This window comes from Phoxinus phoxinus, assembly GCF_949152265.1.
Source record: "Phoxinus phoxinus genome assembly, chromosome: 10".
NCBI classification, from domain to species: domain Eukaryota; kingdom Metazoa; phylum Chordata; class Actinopteri; order Cypriniformes; family Leuciscidae; genus Phoxinus; species Phoxinus phoxinus.
Genome location: NC_136885.1, coordinates 37,086,819 through 37,104,318, shown reverse-complemented (window position 1 = coordinate 37,104,318; position 17,500 = coordinate 37,086,819). Strand labels below are relative to the sequence as shown.

The following is a 17,500-nucleotide window of genomic DNA, read 5'->3' as shown; positions in this document are numbered from 1 at the left end:
ATCTCAGTAGGCAATATAGATAGTTTGCTAAAAGCGAAATTCAATCATGTGCTGTTCATTCATTCAAACACAGAAACGCGCAGCTGGAGTAAACAACAGCATGTGCCGTTCATTCATTCAAACACAGAAACGCGATTCAAATTTAAACAGTCTTTTGCGGTTTACAGACACCAGTTCATATCGCGATTAGAACAAAGCACTTACTGATGATCTGCAGCTGGACCCGTTGTTAGGCTACTCCAGCACGTTTGAGGTAAAATTTCCAGGATTATCACGATATTATTATTCCTCACAGCGAGTGTGTTGTCCAGCTGTTGTGGGCGTTGACTGGTTTGCATTGCATGTGTTGCTCCAGATCTGCGTTTGAATAGCGCGCGCTCTCGATGGGCGTGTCACATTAGCAGAGTAATGAGATGCCAGAACGATAATGAGGACGGCTGATCTCTCGCTCTTTATATATAGATTACATAAACAGAGAATATTTCTTTTAGTTTTGAATTAGATAATTTAAAACTACACACTTAAATGATTATAGAGATATATAGCTCATGTCTGAGTGAATAGTATTCGCTGAGTTTTGTTTGAGTTTAGAGACGTGCTTCAGAAAAACAGTTCACGGAGACGGAGAGGCAGAAAGCACTCCCTGTTTACTTTCTTTATTTTACAAAAGCACAATGTTTTATTTCGATTGTAAGTGGACACATAAAAAAGTAGACATTTAACAGCTTATTTTTTCATATTTCTTAAGGCTGTATGACCAAAACTGACAGAGTATTTTAGGTCTATTTTGCTGCTATGTAAAAAAAAACGAGCAAAACGCACCCGCGCGTTTGCCGACCTCAGGGGGTTAAGGAAAGGTTTGACTTTCGACAGCAGACGAAGTTGATAAAAACTAGAGCTTAGTACAGAGGAGATTTGTTTATCAAAGTTTAAAGACTTCATTTAAAACTCTCAACAGGGCAGATTCAGTGTGTTAGCAGATTGTCTTCACTCAATGGCTGGTTGTCTAAGTGGTGTCCGCAGAATAATATAGAACTCATAGACAATAGAAAAAGTTTTTGGGGCAGACCTGACCTGTTGAAAACAGATCCTCCTAGGATGTGCTGCTCTTCTCTCTACATTTACATTTATTCATTTAGCAGACGCTTTTATCCAAAGCGACTTACAAATGAGAAACAATAGAAGCAGTTAAACTAGCAGTAGGACAACAGTGTGTGAGTGCTATGACCTTTCTCAGTTTAATCTAACGCAGTACATGTAGATTTAAAAAAGAGATTTTATAGATAGAATAGAAGAGAAAGTGTTAGTATTAATGGATCAAGTGCTGCTGAAGAAGAAGCGTCTTCAGCAGTTTCTTAAAGATGGCTCTGGCAGAGTTAGATCATCACCGGCAGAGAACAGTCGTGGTGAAGGTCCGAGAGAGAGATCCAGAGCCTCTCTGAGATGATGCACCACCAGACGCCGCTCGCTTGCAGACACAAGTTTCTGGACGGCACATAAGTCTGAAGTAATGAGTTTAGACACAGGGGAGCAGTGCCAGTGGGTGTTCTGTAGGCAAACGTCAGTGACTAGAATTTTATGCGAGCGGTCACACACACACGCACACACACACACTCTCACACACACATACACACACACACACGCGCACACACACACACTCTCACACACACACGTGCACGCACGCACGCACACGCACGCACGCACGCACACGCACGCACGCACGCACGCACACGCACGCACGCACGCACGCACACGCACACACACACACACACGCACACACACGCACACACACGGACACACACACGCGCACACACACACACCTGTGGGGATTTGTGTGTTCTCCAGCTGTACTGGTGGCTCTGGTTGCTCTGTAACAGGATGTTCTCGTCTGTGTCGACCTGTCCGAAGCGCAGCACCTCCTGTGTGTCGTTGCAGATGATGTAATGGCAGAACACCACCTCCTCAGCGCCCGATACGCCGTTCTGAAACACAACACACACAACCGTTCAATCATTCCTCCTGTGAATATACTCTGACGGCCCAAAGGACACAAGAACAGCCGCGTGCGAGTGTGTGAGACGCGTTCACACTGCAGTCTGTCTGACGGTGTGAGACCGGTTTCATGAAGGTCCAGTTCCTGTGCAGGTCTGAACTCTGACCCGCTACTGATGATGTGCATCATCTCATGACACACACACACACGCGCACACGCACACACACACAGAAACACACACACATGCACACACACACACACACACACACACACACACACACTCATCTGTGCTGCTCTGACACACACACACACGCGCACACGCACACACACACAGAAACACACACACACACACACACACACATTACTGAAAACACATCAGCAGCGCCTTCAAACTCTGAGTCAGAGCAACATTTCCCACCATTCTCTCCTCTCCAACTGAGTGGATGAGCTGTTGTCGGTCGTGTGTGTGTGTGTGTGTGTGTGTGTGTGTGTGTGTGCGTGTGTGTGTCAGAGCAGCACAGATGAGTGTGTTTTTATAGAGAAACACAGTAACACTCCACAGGAAGACACTGTAATCCTCTCACATTTACACAGTCACATGATACAGTGATGAAAGAGTCACTGACTGTCAATCACATATAAACACACCCAGTAAACGCACAGAACTCTGGGACAGATCACATTAAACCGCTCTTTAATTCTGCTCCACAACCTCTGTCTGAGCACATGTGACTGTCTGTCTGGAGTGTGAGTGTGTGTGGGTCAGTGCATGTAAGAGAGTGAGCTGATGCTGAAACTGAAGCTTGTGTTCATTACGACACACAAACTCCAACAAACAACAAGTGCTTCTTTTAAAACTTCAACAGCAACACACGTATTCAGTGCCTGGCTTCCGGAAGTATTCTTCCCATGGGGATTTTTAAGAGTTATAACCCATGAAACAAACCAACCAGGAGGAGAATCACAACATTACAAACTTTTAAACAAAGAAGTATTTAAAAAAATCAGAAACTTAACAGCTTTAATGAAGCAGAGAATTACAATTTGCGAATGACCTCATCAAATTAAAAACAATATATAATTATAAAACTATAGATTAAAATATGTTGGCTATGAGTTTCTGAAGCTCCCTCTTCTGAACGGAGGCGGAGCTGCAGCTCATTTGCATTTAAAGACACACACTAAAACGGCGCGTTTTTGCTCACACCCAAAAAGGGGCAAATTTGACGAGATATAATAAATGATCTGTTTTTTGAGCTAAAATTTCATGGACACCATATTATGTTCATAATCGACAGCGTCAGAACTTGTCAGAACTAACTCACTCTCACCTGTCTCACTCTCACCCGTCTCGCTCTCACCCGTCTCGCTCTCACCCGTCTCACTCTCACCCGTCTCGCTCTCACCCGTCTCGCTCTCACCCGTCTCACTCTCACCCATCTCATCCTCACCCGTCTCACTCTCACCCGTCTCACTCTCACCCATCTCATCCTCACCCGTCTCACTCTCACCCGTCTCACTCTCATCCGTCTCGCTCTCACCCGTCTCGCTCTCACCCGTCTCGCTCTCACCCATCTCACTCTCACCCGTCTCACTCTCACCCGTCTCACTATCAGCCGTCTCACTCTCACCCGTCTCACTCTCACCCGTCTCACTCTCACCCGTCTCACTCTCACCCGTCTCGCTCTCACCCGTCTCGCTCTCACCCGTCTCGCTCTCACCCGTCTCGCTCTCACCCGTCTCACTCTCACCCGTCTCACTCTCACCCGTCTCGCTCTCACCCGTCTCACTCTCACCCGTCTCACTCTCACCCGTCTCACTATCACCCGTCTCACTCTCACCCGTCTCACTCTCACCCGTCTCACTCTCACCCGTCTCGCTCTCACCCGTCTCGCTCTCACCTGTCTGCTCTCACCCGTCTCACTCTCACCTGTCTCACTCTCACCCGTCTCACTCTCACCTGTCTCCAGGCCTGCAGCGCCCGGTCCAGTGTGTGTACGGCGTACTGGCCGACGGTGGCCCTCAGCGGCTGCAGCGTGGCGTCGCAGTGCAGTGCGTGTTGAGAGCGTGTGTGTGTGTGTGTGGCGTGTCCCTGCAGGCCGACGGGCTGAAGGATGGGCAGAAGCGTGAGGTTTCGGTACTCCAGCAGCCGGCAGCTCAGTGTGGACGAGAAACTGAGCTTGTGACAGCACTGAGACACGTCACTCCACTGACGCACAAACACACACGGCTCACGCACACACACCACCGCAAACTCCTGATCCTGAGGCAACTTCCTGTCCGGGAGGAAGGGGCGGAGCTTCTGGCACGGCACTGCAAAAGAGTCACATTAGAGAAGAGAAAAAATCAGTACAAAGTGTTTGTGTTTGTTTTTATTTTAAAATTATTCATTTTAATTTGACATTTATATGATTTAATAAATTTTTAGTAAGTGTTATTTTTATATATTTTTAATTATTTAATTTGACATTTTTATAATTTAATTAATAATTAGCTTTTATCTACTCATGAGTTTGTGAAACCCTGACTTGAATACACACACACACACACACACACACACACACACACACACACACACACACACACACACACACACACACACACACACACACACACACACACACACACACACACACACACACACACACACCTGTGCCCAGCTGGTCCAGGTTGTGACAGAAGTGCAGCTCCAGGTAGGCCAGTCGTAAGGAAACACCGACTGACGGCACAAACCATGGCGCGAAACAGGAGTCGACTCGCGTACATGCGGCCAGAGCGGTAGGACACACCAGCTGCTCACAGGACCCGGACTCACTGTCCGAACTACACACACACAGACACGATTAGACATGACACAAACCTTTAAAACACACACACACCCACTCACATAAAACACACTCACCTCTCGTCTCCACCATCACTGGTGCTGTTGAGCACCACCCTCCAGAGGTCAGAAGTCACCAGGTCAGTCTGGTGTGTGTTGGGGGTCAGAGTGGGCAGAGTCAGCTCACATGCGCTACTCTCTGATAGGCTGAACTCTCTATACGGCATAAACGCTCGCTGCAGCTCGTCCCAGTACTCCAGACTGCACGGTACCTGCAGAGAGACATGATCTAAAGGACTGATGCTTCATCAGACGAATGCAACACTCATGCAGTGTTCATCTGCAGCACTAATACAGTGTTCATCTGCAGCACTAATGCAGTCTTCATCTGCAGCACTAATGCAGTGTTCATCTGCAGCACTAATACAGTGTTCATCTGCAGCACTAATGCAGTGTTCATCTGCAGCACTAATACAGTGTTCATCTGCAGCACTAATACAGTGTTCATCTGCAGCACTAATGCAGTGTTCATCTGCAGCACTAATGCAGTGTTCATCTGCAGCACTAATGCAGTGTTCATCTGCAGCACTAATGCAGTGTTCATCTGCAGCACTAATGCAGTGTTCATCTGCAGCACTAATGCAGTGTTCATCTGCAGCACTAATGCAGTGTTCATCTGCCGCACTAATAGTGTTCATCTGCAGCACTAATGCAGTGTTCATCTGCAGCACTAATGCAGTGTTCATCTGCAGCACTAATGCAGTGTTCATCTGCAGCACTAATACAGTGTTCATCTGCAGCACTAATGCAGTGTTCATCTGCAGCACTAATGCAGTGTTCATCTGCAGCACTAATGCAGTGTTCATCTGCAGCACTAATGCAGTGTTCATCTGCAGCACTAATGCAGTGTTCATCTGCAGCACTAATGCAGTGTTCATCTGCAGCACTAATGCAGTGTTCATCTGCAGCACTAATGCAGTGTTCATCTGCAGCACTAATGCAGTGTTCATCTGCAGCTCTAATGCAGTGTTCATCTGCAGCACTAATGCAGTGTTCATCTGCAGCACTAATACAGTGTTCATCTGCAGCACTAATGCAGTGTTCATCTGCAGCACTAATGCAGTGTTCATCTGCAGCACTAATGCAGTGTTCATCTGCAGCACTAATGCAGTGTTCATCTGCAGCACTAATGCAGTGTTCATCTGCAGCACTAATAGTGTTCATCTGCCGCACTAATGCAGTGTTCATCTGCAGCACTAATGCAGTGTTCATCTGCAGCACTAATACAGTGTTCATCTGCAGCACTAATGCAGTGTTCATCTGCAGCACTAATGCAGTGTTCATCTGCAGCACTAATGCAGTGTTCATCTGCAGCACTAATGCAGTGTTCATCTGCAGCTCTAATGCAGTGTTCATCTGCAGCACTAATACAGTGTTCATCTGCAGCACTAATGCAGTGTTCATCTGCAGCTCTAATGCAGTGTTCATCTGCAGCTCTAATACAGTGTTCATCTGCAGCTCTAATACAGTGTTCATCTGCAGCACTAATAGTGTTCATCTGCAGCACTAATGCAGTGTTCATCTGCAGCACTAATGCAGTGTTCATCTGCAGCACTAATAGTGTTCATCTGCAGCACTAATGCAGTGTTCATCTGCAGCACTAATACAGTGTTCATCTGCAGCACTAATGCAGTGTTCATCTGCAGCTCTAATGCAGTGTTCATCTGCAGCACTAATGCAGTGTTCATCTGCAGCACTAATGCAGTGTTCATCTGCAGCACTAATGCAGTGTTCATCTGCAGCACTAATGTAGTGTTCATCTGCAGCACTAATGCAGTGTTCATCTGCAGCACTAATGTAGTGTTCATCTGCAGCACTAATGCAGTGTTCATCTGCAGCTCTAATGCAGTGTTCATCTGCAGCACTAATGCAGTGTTCATCTGCCGCACTAATACAGTGTTCATCTGCAGCTCTAATGCAGTGTTCATCTGCAGCTCTAATACAGTGTTCATCTGCCGCACTAATGCAGTGTTCATCTGCAGCACTAATGCAGTGTTCATCTGCCGCACTAATGCAGTGTTCATCTGCAGCACTAATGCAGTGTTCATCTGCAGCACTAATGCAGTGTTCATCTGCAGCACTAATGCAGTGTTCATCTGCAGCACTAATGCAGTGTTCATCTGCCGCACTAATGCAGTGTTCATCTGCAGCACTAATACAGTGTTCATCTGCAGCACTAATGCAGTGTTCATCTGCAGCACTAATACAGTGTTCATCTGCCGCACTAATGCAGTGTTCATCTGCAGCACTAATGCAGTGTTCATCTGCAGCACTAATGCAGTGTTCATCTGCCGCACTAATGCAGTGTTCATCTGCAGCACTAATACAGTGTTCATCTGCAGCACTAATACAGTGTTCATCTGCAGCACTAATACAGTGTTCATCTGCAGCACTAATACAGTGTTCATCTGCAGCTCTAATACAGTGTTCATCTGCAGCTCTAATACAGTGTTCATCTGCAGCACTAATAGTGTTCATCTGCAGCACTAATGCAGTGTTCATCTGCAGCACTAATGCAGTGTTCATCTGCAGCACTAATAGTGTTCATCTGCAGCACTAATGCAGTGTTCATCTGCAGCACTAATACAGTGTTCATCTGCAGCACTAATGCAGTGTTCATCTGCAGCTCTAATGCAGTGTTCATCTGCAGCACTAATGCAGTGTTCATCTGCAGCACTAATGCAGTGTTCATCTGCAGCACTAATGCAGTGTTCATCTGCAGCACTAATGTAGTGTTCATCTGCAGCACTAATGCAGTGTTCATCTGCAGCACTAATGTAGTGTTCATCTGCAGCACTAATGCAGTGTTCATCTGCAGCTCTAATACAGTGTTCATCTGCCGCACTAATGCAGTGTTCATCTGCAGCACTAATGCAGTGTTCATCTGCCGCACTAATGCAGTGTTCATCTGCAGCACTAATACAGTGTTCATCTGCAGCACTAATACAGTGTTCATCTGCAGCACTAATACAGTGTTCATCTGCAGCACTAATACAGTGTTCATCTGCAGCACTAATGCAGTGTTCATCTGCAGCACTAATGCAGTGTTCATCTGCAGCACTAATGCAGTGTTCATCTGCCGCACTAATGCAGTGTTCATCTGCAGCACTAATACAGTGTTCATCTGCAGCACTAATGCAGTGTTCATCTGCAGCACTAATACAGTGTTCATCTGCCGCACTAATGCAGTGTTCATCTGCAGCACTAATGCAGTGTTCATCTGCAGCACTAATGCAGTGTTCATCTGCAGCACTAATGCAGTGTTCATCTGCAACACTAATACAGTGTTCATCTGCAGCACTAATGCAGTGTTCATCTGCAGCACTAATACAGTGTTCATCTGCAGCACTAATGCAGTGTTCATCTGCCGCACTAATGCAGTGTTCATCTGCAGCACTAATGCAGTGTTCATCTGCAACACTAATACAGTGTTCATCTGCAGCACTAATGCAGTGTTCATCTGCAGCACTAATGCAGTGTTCATCTGCAGCACTAATGCAGTGTTCATCTGCAACACTAATACAGTGTTCATCTGCAGCACTAATGCAGTGTTCATCTGCAGCACTAATACAGTGTTCATCTGCAGCACTAATACAGTGTTCATCTGCAGCACTAATGCAGTGTTCATCTGCAGCACTAATGCAGTGTTCATCTGCAGCACTAATACAGTGTTCATCTGCAGCACTAATGCAGTGTTCATCTGCAGCACTAATGCAGTGTTCATCTGCAACACTAATACAGTGTTCATCTGCAACACTAATACAGTGTTCATCTGCAGCACTAATGCAGTGTTCATCTGCAGCACTAATACAGTGTTCATCTGCAGCACTAATGCAGTGTTCATCTGCAGCACTAATGCAGTGTTCATCTGCAGCTCTAATACAGTGTTCATCTGCCGCACTAATACAGTGTTCATCTGCAGCACTAATGCAGTGTTCATCTGCAGCACCAATACAGTGTTCATCTGCAGCACTAATAGTGTTCATCTGCAGCACTAATGCAGTGTTCATCTGCAGCACTAATAGTGTTCATCTGCAGCACTAATGCAGTGTTCATCTGCAGCACTAATACAGTGTTCATCTGCAGCACTAATACAGTGTTCATCTGCCGCACTAATGCAGTGTTCATCTGCAGCACTAATGCAGTGTTCATCTGCAGCTCTAATGCAGTGTTCATCTGCAGCACTAATGCAGTGTTCATCTGCAGCACTAATGCAGTGTTCATCTGCAGCACTACAGTGTTCATCTGCAGCACTAATACAGTGTTCATCTGCAGCACTAATGCAGTGTTCATCTGCAGCACTAATGCAGTGTTCATCTGCAGCACTAATGCAGTGTTCATCTGCAGCACTAATGCAGTGTTCATCTGCAGCACTAATGCAGTGTTCATCTGCAGCACTAATACAGTGTTCATCTGCAGCACTAATACAGTGTTCATCTGCAGCACTAATACAGTGTTCATCTGCAGCACTAATGCAGTGTTCATCTGCAGCACTAATGCAGTGTTCATCTGCAGCTCTAATGCAGTGTTCATCTGCAGCTCTAATGCAGTGTTCATCTGCCGCACTAATGCAGTGTTCATCTGCAGCACTAATACAGTGTTCATCTGCAGCACTAATGCAGTGTTCATCTGCAGCACTAATGCAGTGTTCATCTGCAGCACTAATGCAGTGTTCATCTGCAGCACTAATACAGTGTTCATCTGCAGCACTAATGCAGTGTTCATCTGCCGCACTAATGCAGTGTTCATCTGCCGCACTAATGCAGTGTTCATCTGCAGCACTAATGCAGTGTTCATCTGCAGCTCTAATGCAGTGTTCATCTGCAGCTCTAATGCAGTGTTCATCTGCCGCACTAATGCAGTGTTCATCTGCCGCACTAATGCAGTGTTCATCTGCAGCACTAATGCAGTGTTCATCTGCAGCTCTAATACAGTGTTCATCTGCAGCTCTAATGCAGTGTTCATCTGCCGCACTAATGCAGTGTTCATCTGCCGCACTAATGCAGTGTTCATCTGCAGCTCTAATGCAGTGTTCATCTGCAGCACTAATGCAGTGTTCATCTGCAGCACTAATGCAGTGTTCATCTGCCGCACTAATGCAGTGTTCATCTGCAGCACTAATGCAGTGTTCATCTGCCGCACTAATACAGTGTTCATCTGCAGCACTAATGCAGTGTTCATCTGCCGCACTAATGCAGTGTTTATCTGCAGCTCTAATGCAGTGTTCATCTGCAGCACTAATGCAGTGTTCATCTGCAGCACTAATGCAGTGTTCATCTGCAGCTCTAATGCAGTGTTCATCTGCAGCTCTAATGCAGTGTTCATCTGCAGCACTAATGCAGTGTTCATCTGCCGCACTAATGCAGTGTTCATCTGCCGCACTAATGCAGTGTTCATCTGCAGCACTAATGCAGTGTTCATCTGCAGCACTAATGCAGTGTTCATCTGCCGCACTAATGCAGTGTTCATCTGCAGCACTAATGCAGTGTTCATCTGCAGCACTAATGCAGTGTTCATCTGCAGCACTAATGCAGTGTTCATCTGCAGCACTAATGCAGTGTTCATCTGCAGCACTAATGCAGTGTTCATCTGCAGCACTAATACAGTGTTCATCTGCAGCACTAATACAGTGTTCATCTGCCGCACTAATGCAGTGTTCATCTACAGCTCTAATACAGTGTTCATCTGCAGCACTAATACAGTGTTCATCTGCCGCACTAATACAGTGTTCATCTACAGCTCTAATACAGTGTTCATCTGCAGCACTAATGCAGTGTTCATCTACAGCTCTAATACAGTGTTCATCTGCAGCACTAATGCAGTGTTCATCTGCAGCACTAATGCAGTGTTCATCTGCAGCACTAATGCAGTGTTCATCTGCAGCACTAATGCAGTGTTCATCTGCAGCACTAATGCAGTGTTCATCTGCAGCACTAATGCAGTGTTCATCTGCAGCACTAATGCAGTGTTCATCTGCAGCACTAATGCAGTGTTCATCTGCAGCACTAATACAGTGTTCATTAGTTCACTAATACAGCTCACCTGCAGTACGTCTCCGAGATCGGCCGTGCTGATGTCCGGGTCGTCGGTGGTGTTGAAGGGAACAGGTGTGATTCTGAGGAACGTGATCACGCGTGGTTCAGGATATCTCCACAGCATCACGCCTGAAGACTCCTCCGTCTCCCTCCAGAACACCACCTCATGAGGCGACGGCAGCTTCTGGCACGCTGAGAGACAGGCAGACAGATGTCATCGCACACACTTATGAAAGTTTATGAAGCTGTAACACATGTGTGTGTGTGATACCTGAGTCCTGTATGTACTGGAAGAGGCCGGTGCGCAGGTCATCAGATGAGTGTTCTGATTGGGCAGGGTGAGGGGTGGGCGGGGGAGTAGAGAGGAGGGGCTTATCGCTAGACTCCGCCTCCGTTCTGCTAATCTGACTCCAGTAGTTCTGCAGCTCCTCTTGAATCTCAGACAAACAGTTAAACTGCTGCTGCCCCCAAAACACCTGTGACAGACAGACAGACAGACAGACAGACAGACAGACATACAGACATAGTAAAAATAAAGAAAGTTTTCTGTGAGGGTTAGGTTTAGGTAACAGAATTTATAACTAGCTGTATATAAAAACAATACAAGTCTATGCAATGTCTCCAGTTAGATAGCTACGTAAGTGTGTGTGTGTGTGTGTGTGTGTGTGTGTGTGCCTGGCCTGAATCCGCTGGAATCTCTGACTCAGAATGACTCTGTGTGTCTCTGACTAACAGTGAACGGGAACATTAGGGGATTTCTGCGTGTTCAGCGGCCACACTCAAGAGTTTACGGAGACGAGCACATGTTGTGTTCAATAGAACGGCATGCAGGACACACGTGTGGAGAGTGAGAGGACATGCAAACTAAAGCATGTGTCCTGTTACCTGCAGAAGTCCTCCCTTCATGTCAATCAGCACTCTCGGGGGTCCAGGTGAGTCGGGGGCGGAGCTTCCGCTGTGTCTGCACCAATGAGCCTCCAGATCCCCACTGCAGGAAAACGGTCCCACAAACACAGAGCTTCGGTCCTTCAGACCCGTTCGCACCAACACGTCCTCACACTGAACCGACAGACTGACCTCCTTAAACCCGCCTGGAGAGAGAACAACGACAGACAGGCATCACACTCACAGATCTGTGTTCGTTCGTGTTCGATGACTAAATCTGTGTTCGCTCTAAATCTGTGTTCACTCGTGTTCGATGACTCTAAACTCTGAAGGAGACTTAAAAGCAGCACAATCAGACAGGGTTCGTGTGTTTGCTGTGTGTTAGAGCTGTCCTTCACGTGTGTGTGTATCTGCTGTTCGTGACCAGGGGCCTCATTTATAAAACTGTGCGTAGGATCTTTACTAAAAGTGTACGTGCGCCCGAAAGCCAAAAATGGCGTACGCAAAAAAATATTCAGACTTATAAAACCGTGCGTACGCCAGAACCTGCGCAGAATTCACTTTATAAATCCCACTCAGCGGAAGATTGTGCGCACATGCGTCTCCTCCCCGAAATAACCATATATGGAGCTTACAACGCCTAGTTTTACTATGCATATCCTCATCTGCATATCATTTGCATATGATTATTCATCCACGTGATAACATGTTTAACGGTACAAGACATTAGGAAAATAATTTACCGGTAGTAGCCTATCCTTGCCTTGTTTTTGAATAAATAAATCAAATAGTGTACAATGCATTTCAGAGAAAGTTTTTCTCAATCTTTTCCACTGGCCAAATAGTATTTTTAATTGATTTATATTTGTAATGGAAACAGATAGACCTTGTTGTGCATTATATTTGCACAATCTGCTATTATCATGATAAGCATTATCTCTGTAGTTAAAACATTAAAACACAGCATGCCAAATGAAAAGAGTTAAAAAGCATCGCATGCACAACAAATATGTATAGGCTATATATATTTTTAGCTTTTCTGTAAATGTCATGAAGTTTAAGTGTTTAGCCTAACTCCATTAATGAGCATATTTAATCTAAATGTTTATATAGTAAAACATAGTTTAAATTATATTTTATTTAAACTGTTATTGTGAATGTGAACATGCACTGTAGCCTATTTATGATAAGGACTCATAATGAAGATTTACAGTTTTACTTCATCTTCCGTTAGATATATGCGTTAGTTTTACTAACGGCCCAACGCGCTCGCTGGCGCGGACATTTAAGGTGAGGATATTTCCTTCAAGTGATAGGCTTGGTGAGTGAAATTATATTTGTAGCTATTATCTTTCTGTATATGTATAATTTTATTTCGATTTTCTGTCTAAAAGTGACCAAAAGACATTTAACTCCAGCTCACCATCGGTGTCGCCAAACTGCTCTGTCTCCAAAATGTACGTACGCATGGGTCAGAGTTTGCGTGGAGGTGCGCATATTTTCACGTCAAGTTTTTCTTTATAAATCCCACCTTTTGCGCAGGAACTGGCGTACGCATGTTTTCAGCCCCGTTTTGTGCGTACGCAAGCTTTATAAATGAGGCCCCAGGTGTCAAGTCAAGTCAAGTCATCTTAATTTATATAGCGCTTTTAACAATGTAGACTGTTTCAAAGCTGCTTTACAGAGATAAACGTATAATTTAAGGTAACAGATTGTTTTGGCTTTAAAGCGGTTCTTGAATAATGTTATTTTCAGCTAAAATTAGTTTTGATTGATTCACTTCCGTCGCACGGATAATTTGTTATTAAATTGGGGGCCGCTAACACGACAGCGTTCTCTCTACACAGACTTTACACTGAACCTGTGAGAAACACTGACGGCGCTCACGTGCGCATCAAGAATTAATTCTATAGTTATGTGTGTTTGAATATATGTGCGCATGTTTGTAATTCCCTACAAACCAGGATTGAAAAAAACTACTTGTCTGGCCTTAAACATTTTAGACAGAATTGGATCACTACGGGGTAGATATGCGAAACCGAAATTATCCCGACAACGCTTTATCTGTAGAGTGGTAAAGGGATCCTCCACAGGGAGAGGCTAGTGGACACTTCAGCGCTGCGCTGTCATCGGGTCCAGGCGAAGGTCCTTCCTCAGATCTGGATACGGCCTGGATCCGGCAGGCTGCGGGAAAACCTCGGGATAAACAAAGACACTAAAATTAGCGCAGATGCCATTCTTCTTATGATGTAACGAGTACATCAGGATTTATGGGAAGTGTTCCCAGTTCCGGCTGACCTAATCTATGCAGCCTAACATTGCCTAACAATAGGCAGCCAATGCAGTGTTGACAGAACGGGGCTAATATGGTCATACTTCCTGGTTCTGGTAAGAACTCGAGCGGCTGCGTTTTGGACCAGCTGTAGTTTGTTTGTTAAGCGTGCAGGGCAACCCCCCAGCAGTGATGGGAATAACGGCGTTATAAATAAACGGCGTTACTAACGGCGTTATTTTTTTCAGTAACGAGTAATCTAACTAATTACTGTTTCCTCCGTAATAACGCAGTTACCGTTACTGACAATAAAATGCGCCGTTACTATAATTGAGTTCACTGAAGCGGTTTTCATCCGATCGGGCTCTTTTCTCCGCCATAGGAACTGCAAACTCTTTTCTCTGGTGTGTGTGTGTGTTTCGAGGCGCCGGACTGGACAAAAGCGAAGCGAACGTCGTCAGCGCGCGAGAGAGACCGAGTGTGATCCATCCGAGAGCGCGCTGGACAGTTCGCGAGAGAGACCGGAGTGTGTCCATCCGAGAGCGCGCTCGACAGTTCGCGAGAGAGACCGGAGTGTGTCCATCCGAGAGCGCGCTCGACAGTTCGCGAGAGAGACCGAGTAGGCCTATGTCCGAGCATAATATAGTTTATCATCTGCAACATTTTAATTAGTTTACATGGTTATAAAATAAAACTCCAAAATAACCTGCAGGGAACGTTCAAAGAAAACATCTTTGTTTGACCGGTTGTGAACACGTGCGGCAAACACGACTAGAATTTGGCTTAAATAACCTCTGATGATGACGTTCTCTGTAGGTTATACAAATAAACCCCCAAAATATTAGATTTATTATTATTATTATTATTATTATTATTTATGTTGGTACATTGTTCAATATTATATTGAGAACACTTTTAGTTAAACTGTTTACATTTGTGAGGAAGAAAATACTTCAAGTAGGCTAGTATGTCTACCAGTTGTAAGTTTTATCATTTTAATTTGCACTACAAAGAGTGTATGTGTATGTGTATTTTTTATTACTTATTTTTGGTACATTTCTTAACCCTTGTGCATTGTTCAAATTCCCATCCTTTCGTTATGTTCGTGGCTGAAAACAGCCACTACTTTAAACTGCTGTAAAGATTGATCAGATAAATATTTTTTTGCCATTTTTTTTTGCATAAATCTATTAATCAACCTCAGTCCTGTTCAAAACTACTAAATGTTTTTAAAAAAATCAAGATTTTAACTCTTTAATTGCCAAATTCATAAATTATGTCACTGATTTGGGAGGGAAAAAAACACAAAATTACTTATTTTCAATATAAAATGTGATTGTGGACTGGATTTTTTTTTACCTTTTATCACAGTCTTGGACATGTCAAAGATTAGAAACAACATTGGTTTTGATGCATTGATAGTTTTTGTGCAGCATCAGATTTTAACTTTTTCTCCCTCATTTACTGTTCGTGGCTGTTTTTGCCCCATTGACTTCCATTATAACCACATTTTTTGATTGCAAAGCCATGACACCATAAATCATGTATTTTTGATTGTTGGTGGTTTTCCCTGTTGGGAAGAGGTAAAATTTGTAATTTTTACTGTTGATAACCAGGTGGCACAATTAACCCTTTATATAGGCCTGTGCAAAAAAAAGCTTAGTTTCTGGCTTTTACATGGAGTTATATGGAGTATAATAGCATAATAAAGTGTGTGTGTGTGTGTGTGTGTGTGTGTGTGTGTGTGTGTGTGTGTGTGTGTGTGTGTGTGTGTGTGTGTGTGTGTGTGTGTGTGTGTGTGTGTGTGTGTGAGAGAACTTGATGCGTCTGAGAAAATCAAAATATGCACCTCAGCTCTCAGAACTACATGGAGTAAACAAAAACAAAGTAAGTGTATTGATGCATCTGCCTTTTGATGGTGAGAAATGCAGACTAAACTAAAACTAAGCAAGTGGATTTGAACACTTGCATGCAAGCCTGCTGGTCATTTGATGGTGAGAAGAGCAGCAAGCAACATGAGAAAGGGCTTGACTTGCAGTGAAGTTCTAGAGATGATTCTGCAGCCTGACCCCTCCAGCGAGCTGCAGGATGTATTGTCTTCTCCCTCTGACACCACAGACTCAGGAGAGGCAGACCATTATTTGGATGTGGCACCCTCATCATCCACTCTAGCTTCCACTGAAGGCGAGGAGGATTCGGAGGATCCTGGGTCTGGGTGGATTGTGAGAAACGGTGAAGTTTGGTTTTCCACCAACGCGGAGACAACTCCCTTTCTTCAGCCTGCCAGAGGCGTGACTTCATGGCCGACGCGCTATGCCATCGCAAGGGTCCAGAACATTGATTCTGTGTTCAATCTGTTTTTTACGGGCGCCGCACAATGAGAAACTGGACCGGGGTGGACTCCACAGATCTCCGTGCCTACATGGGGCTACTGATTTTGGCCGGCGTCTACAGGTCCAGAGGGGAGTCCACACGTTGCCTGTGGGATGATCGCAGTGGTCGTGCGATTTTTAGAGCCACCATGTCCCTCTCAAGATTCAAGAAATCAGCAGAGCTCTGCGTTTTGGAGGTTGGTCATGCTGACAATGAGGTCAATCATCTCGTCGGCCCTGGAGTCACGCCTCTGGCAGGCTGAAGAAAGGGAGTTGTCTCCGCGTTGGTGGAAAACCACACTTCGCCGTTTCTCCCAATCCACCCAGACCCAGGATCTTCCGAATCCCCCTCGCCTTCAGTGGAAGCTAGAGAGGATGATGAGGGTGCCACATCCAAATCAGGATCTGCCTCTCCTGAGTCTGTGGTGTCAGAGGGAGAAGACAATACATCCTGCAGCTCGCTGGAGGGGTCAGGCAGCAGAATCATCTCTAGAACTTCACTGCAAGTCAAGCCCTTTCTCATGTTGCTTGCTGCTCTTCTCACCATCAAATGACCAGCAGGCTTGCATGCAAGTGTTCAAATCCACTTGCTTAGTTTTTGTTTAGTCTGCATTTCTCACCATCAAAAGGCAGATGCATCAATACACTTACTTTGTTTTTGTTTACTCCATGTAGTTCTGAGAGCTGAGGTGCATATTTTGATTTTCTCAGACGCATCAAGGTGAGTTCTCTCACACACACACACACACACACACACACACACACACACACACACACACACACACACACACACACACACACACACTTTATTATGCTATTATACTCCATATAACTCCATGTAAAAGCCAGAAACTAAGCTTTTTTTTGCACAGGCCTATCTAAAGGGTTAATGGTGCCACCTGGTTATCAACAGTAAAAATTTAAATTTTTACCTCTTCCCAACAGGGAAAACCACCAACAATCAAAAATGCATGATTTTATGGTGTCATGGCTTTGCAATCAAAAAATGTGGTTATAATGGAAGTCAATGGGGCAAAAACAGCCACGAACAGTAAATGA

General features: G+C 45.0%; 1 protein-coding gene across 1 annotated transcript in view; it reads right to left on the bottom strand.

The window, feature by feature from the left end:
- vps13b (vacuolar protein sorting 13 homolog B) overlaps positions 1-17,500 on the bottom strand; it is a 214,153-nt gene that overhangs the window by 40,716 nt on the left and 155,937 nt on the right. Inside the window, exons 37-43 of the mRNA XM_079624835.1 lie at positions 11,798-12,003; positions 11,184-11,388; positions 10,920-11,104; positions 4,896-5,089; positions 4,644-4,816; positions 3,954-4,306; positions 1,821-1,982 (exon numbers count right to left, since the gene is read on the bottom strand). Of these exons, the coding sequence (XP_079480961.1) occupies positions 1,821-1,982; positions 3,954-4,306; positions 4,644-4,816; positions 4,896-5,089; positions 10,920-11,104; positions 11,184-11,388; positions 11,798-12,003 (1,478 nt within the window). The remainder of the gene's footprint in view (positions 1-1,820; positions 1,983-3,953; positions 4,307-4,643; positions 4,817-4,895; positions 5,090-10,919; positions 11,105-11,183; positions 11,389-11,797; positions 12,004-17,500) is intronic.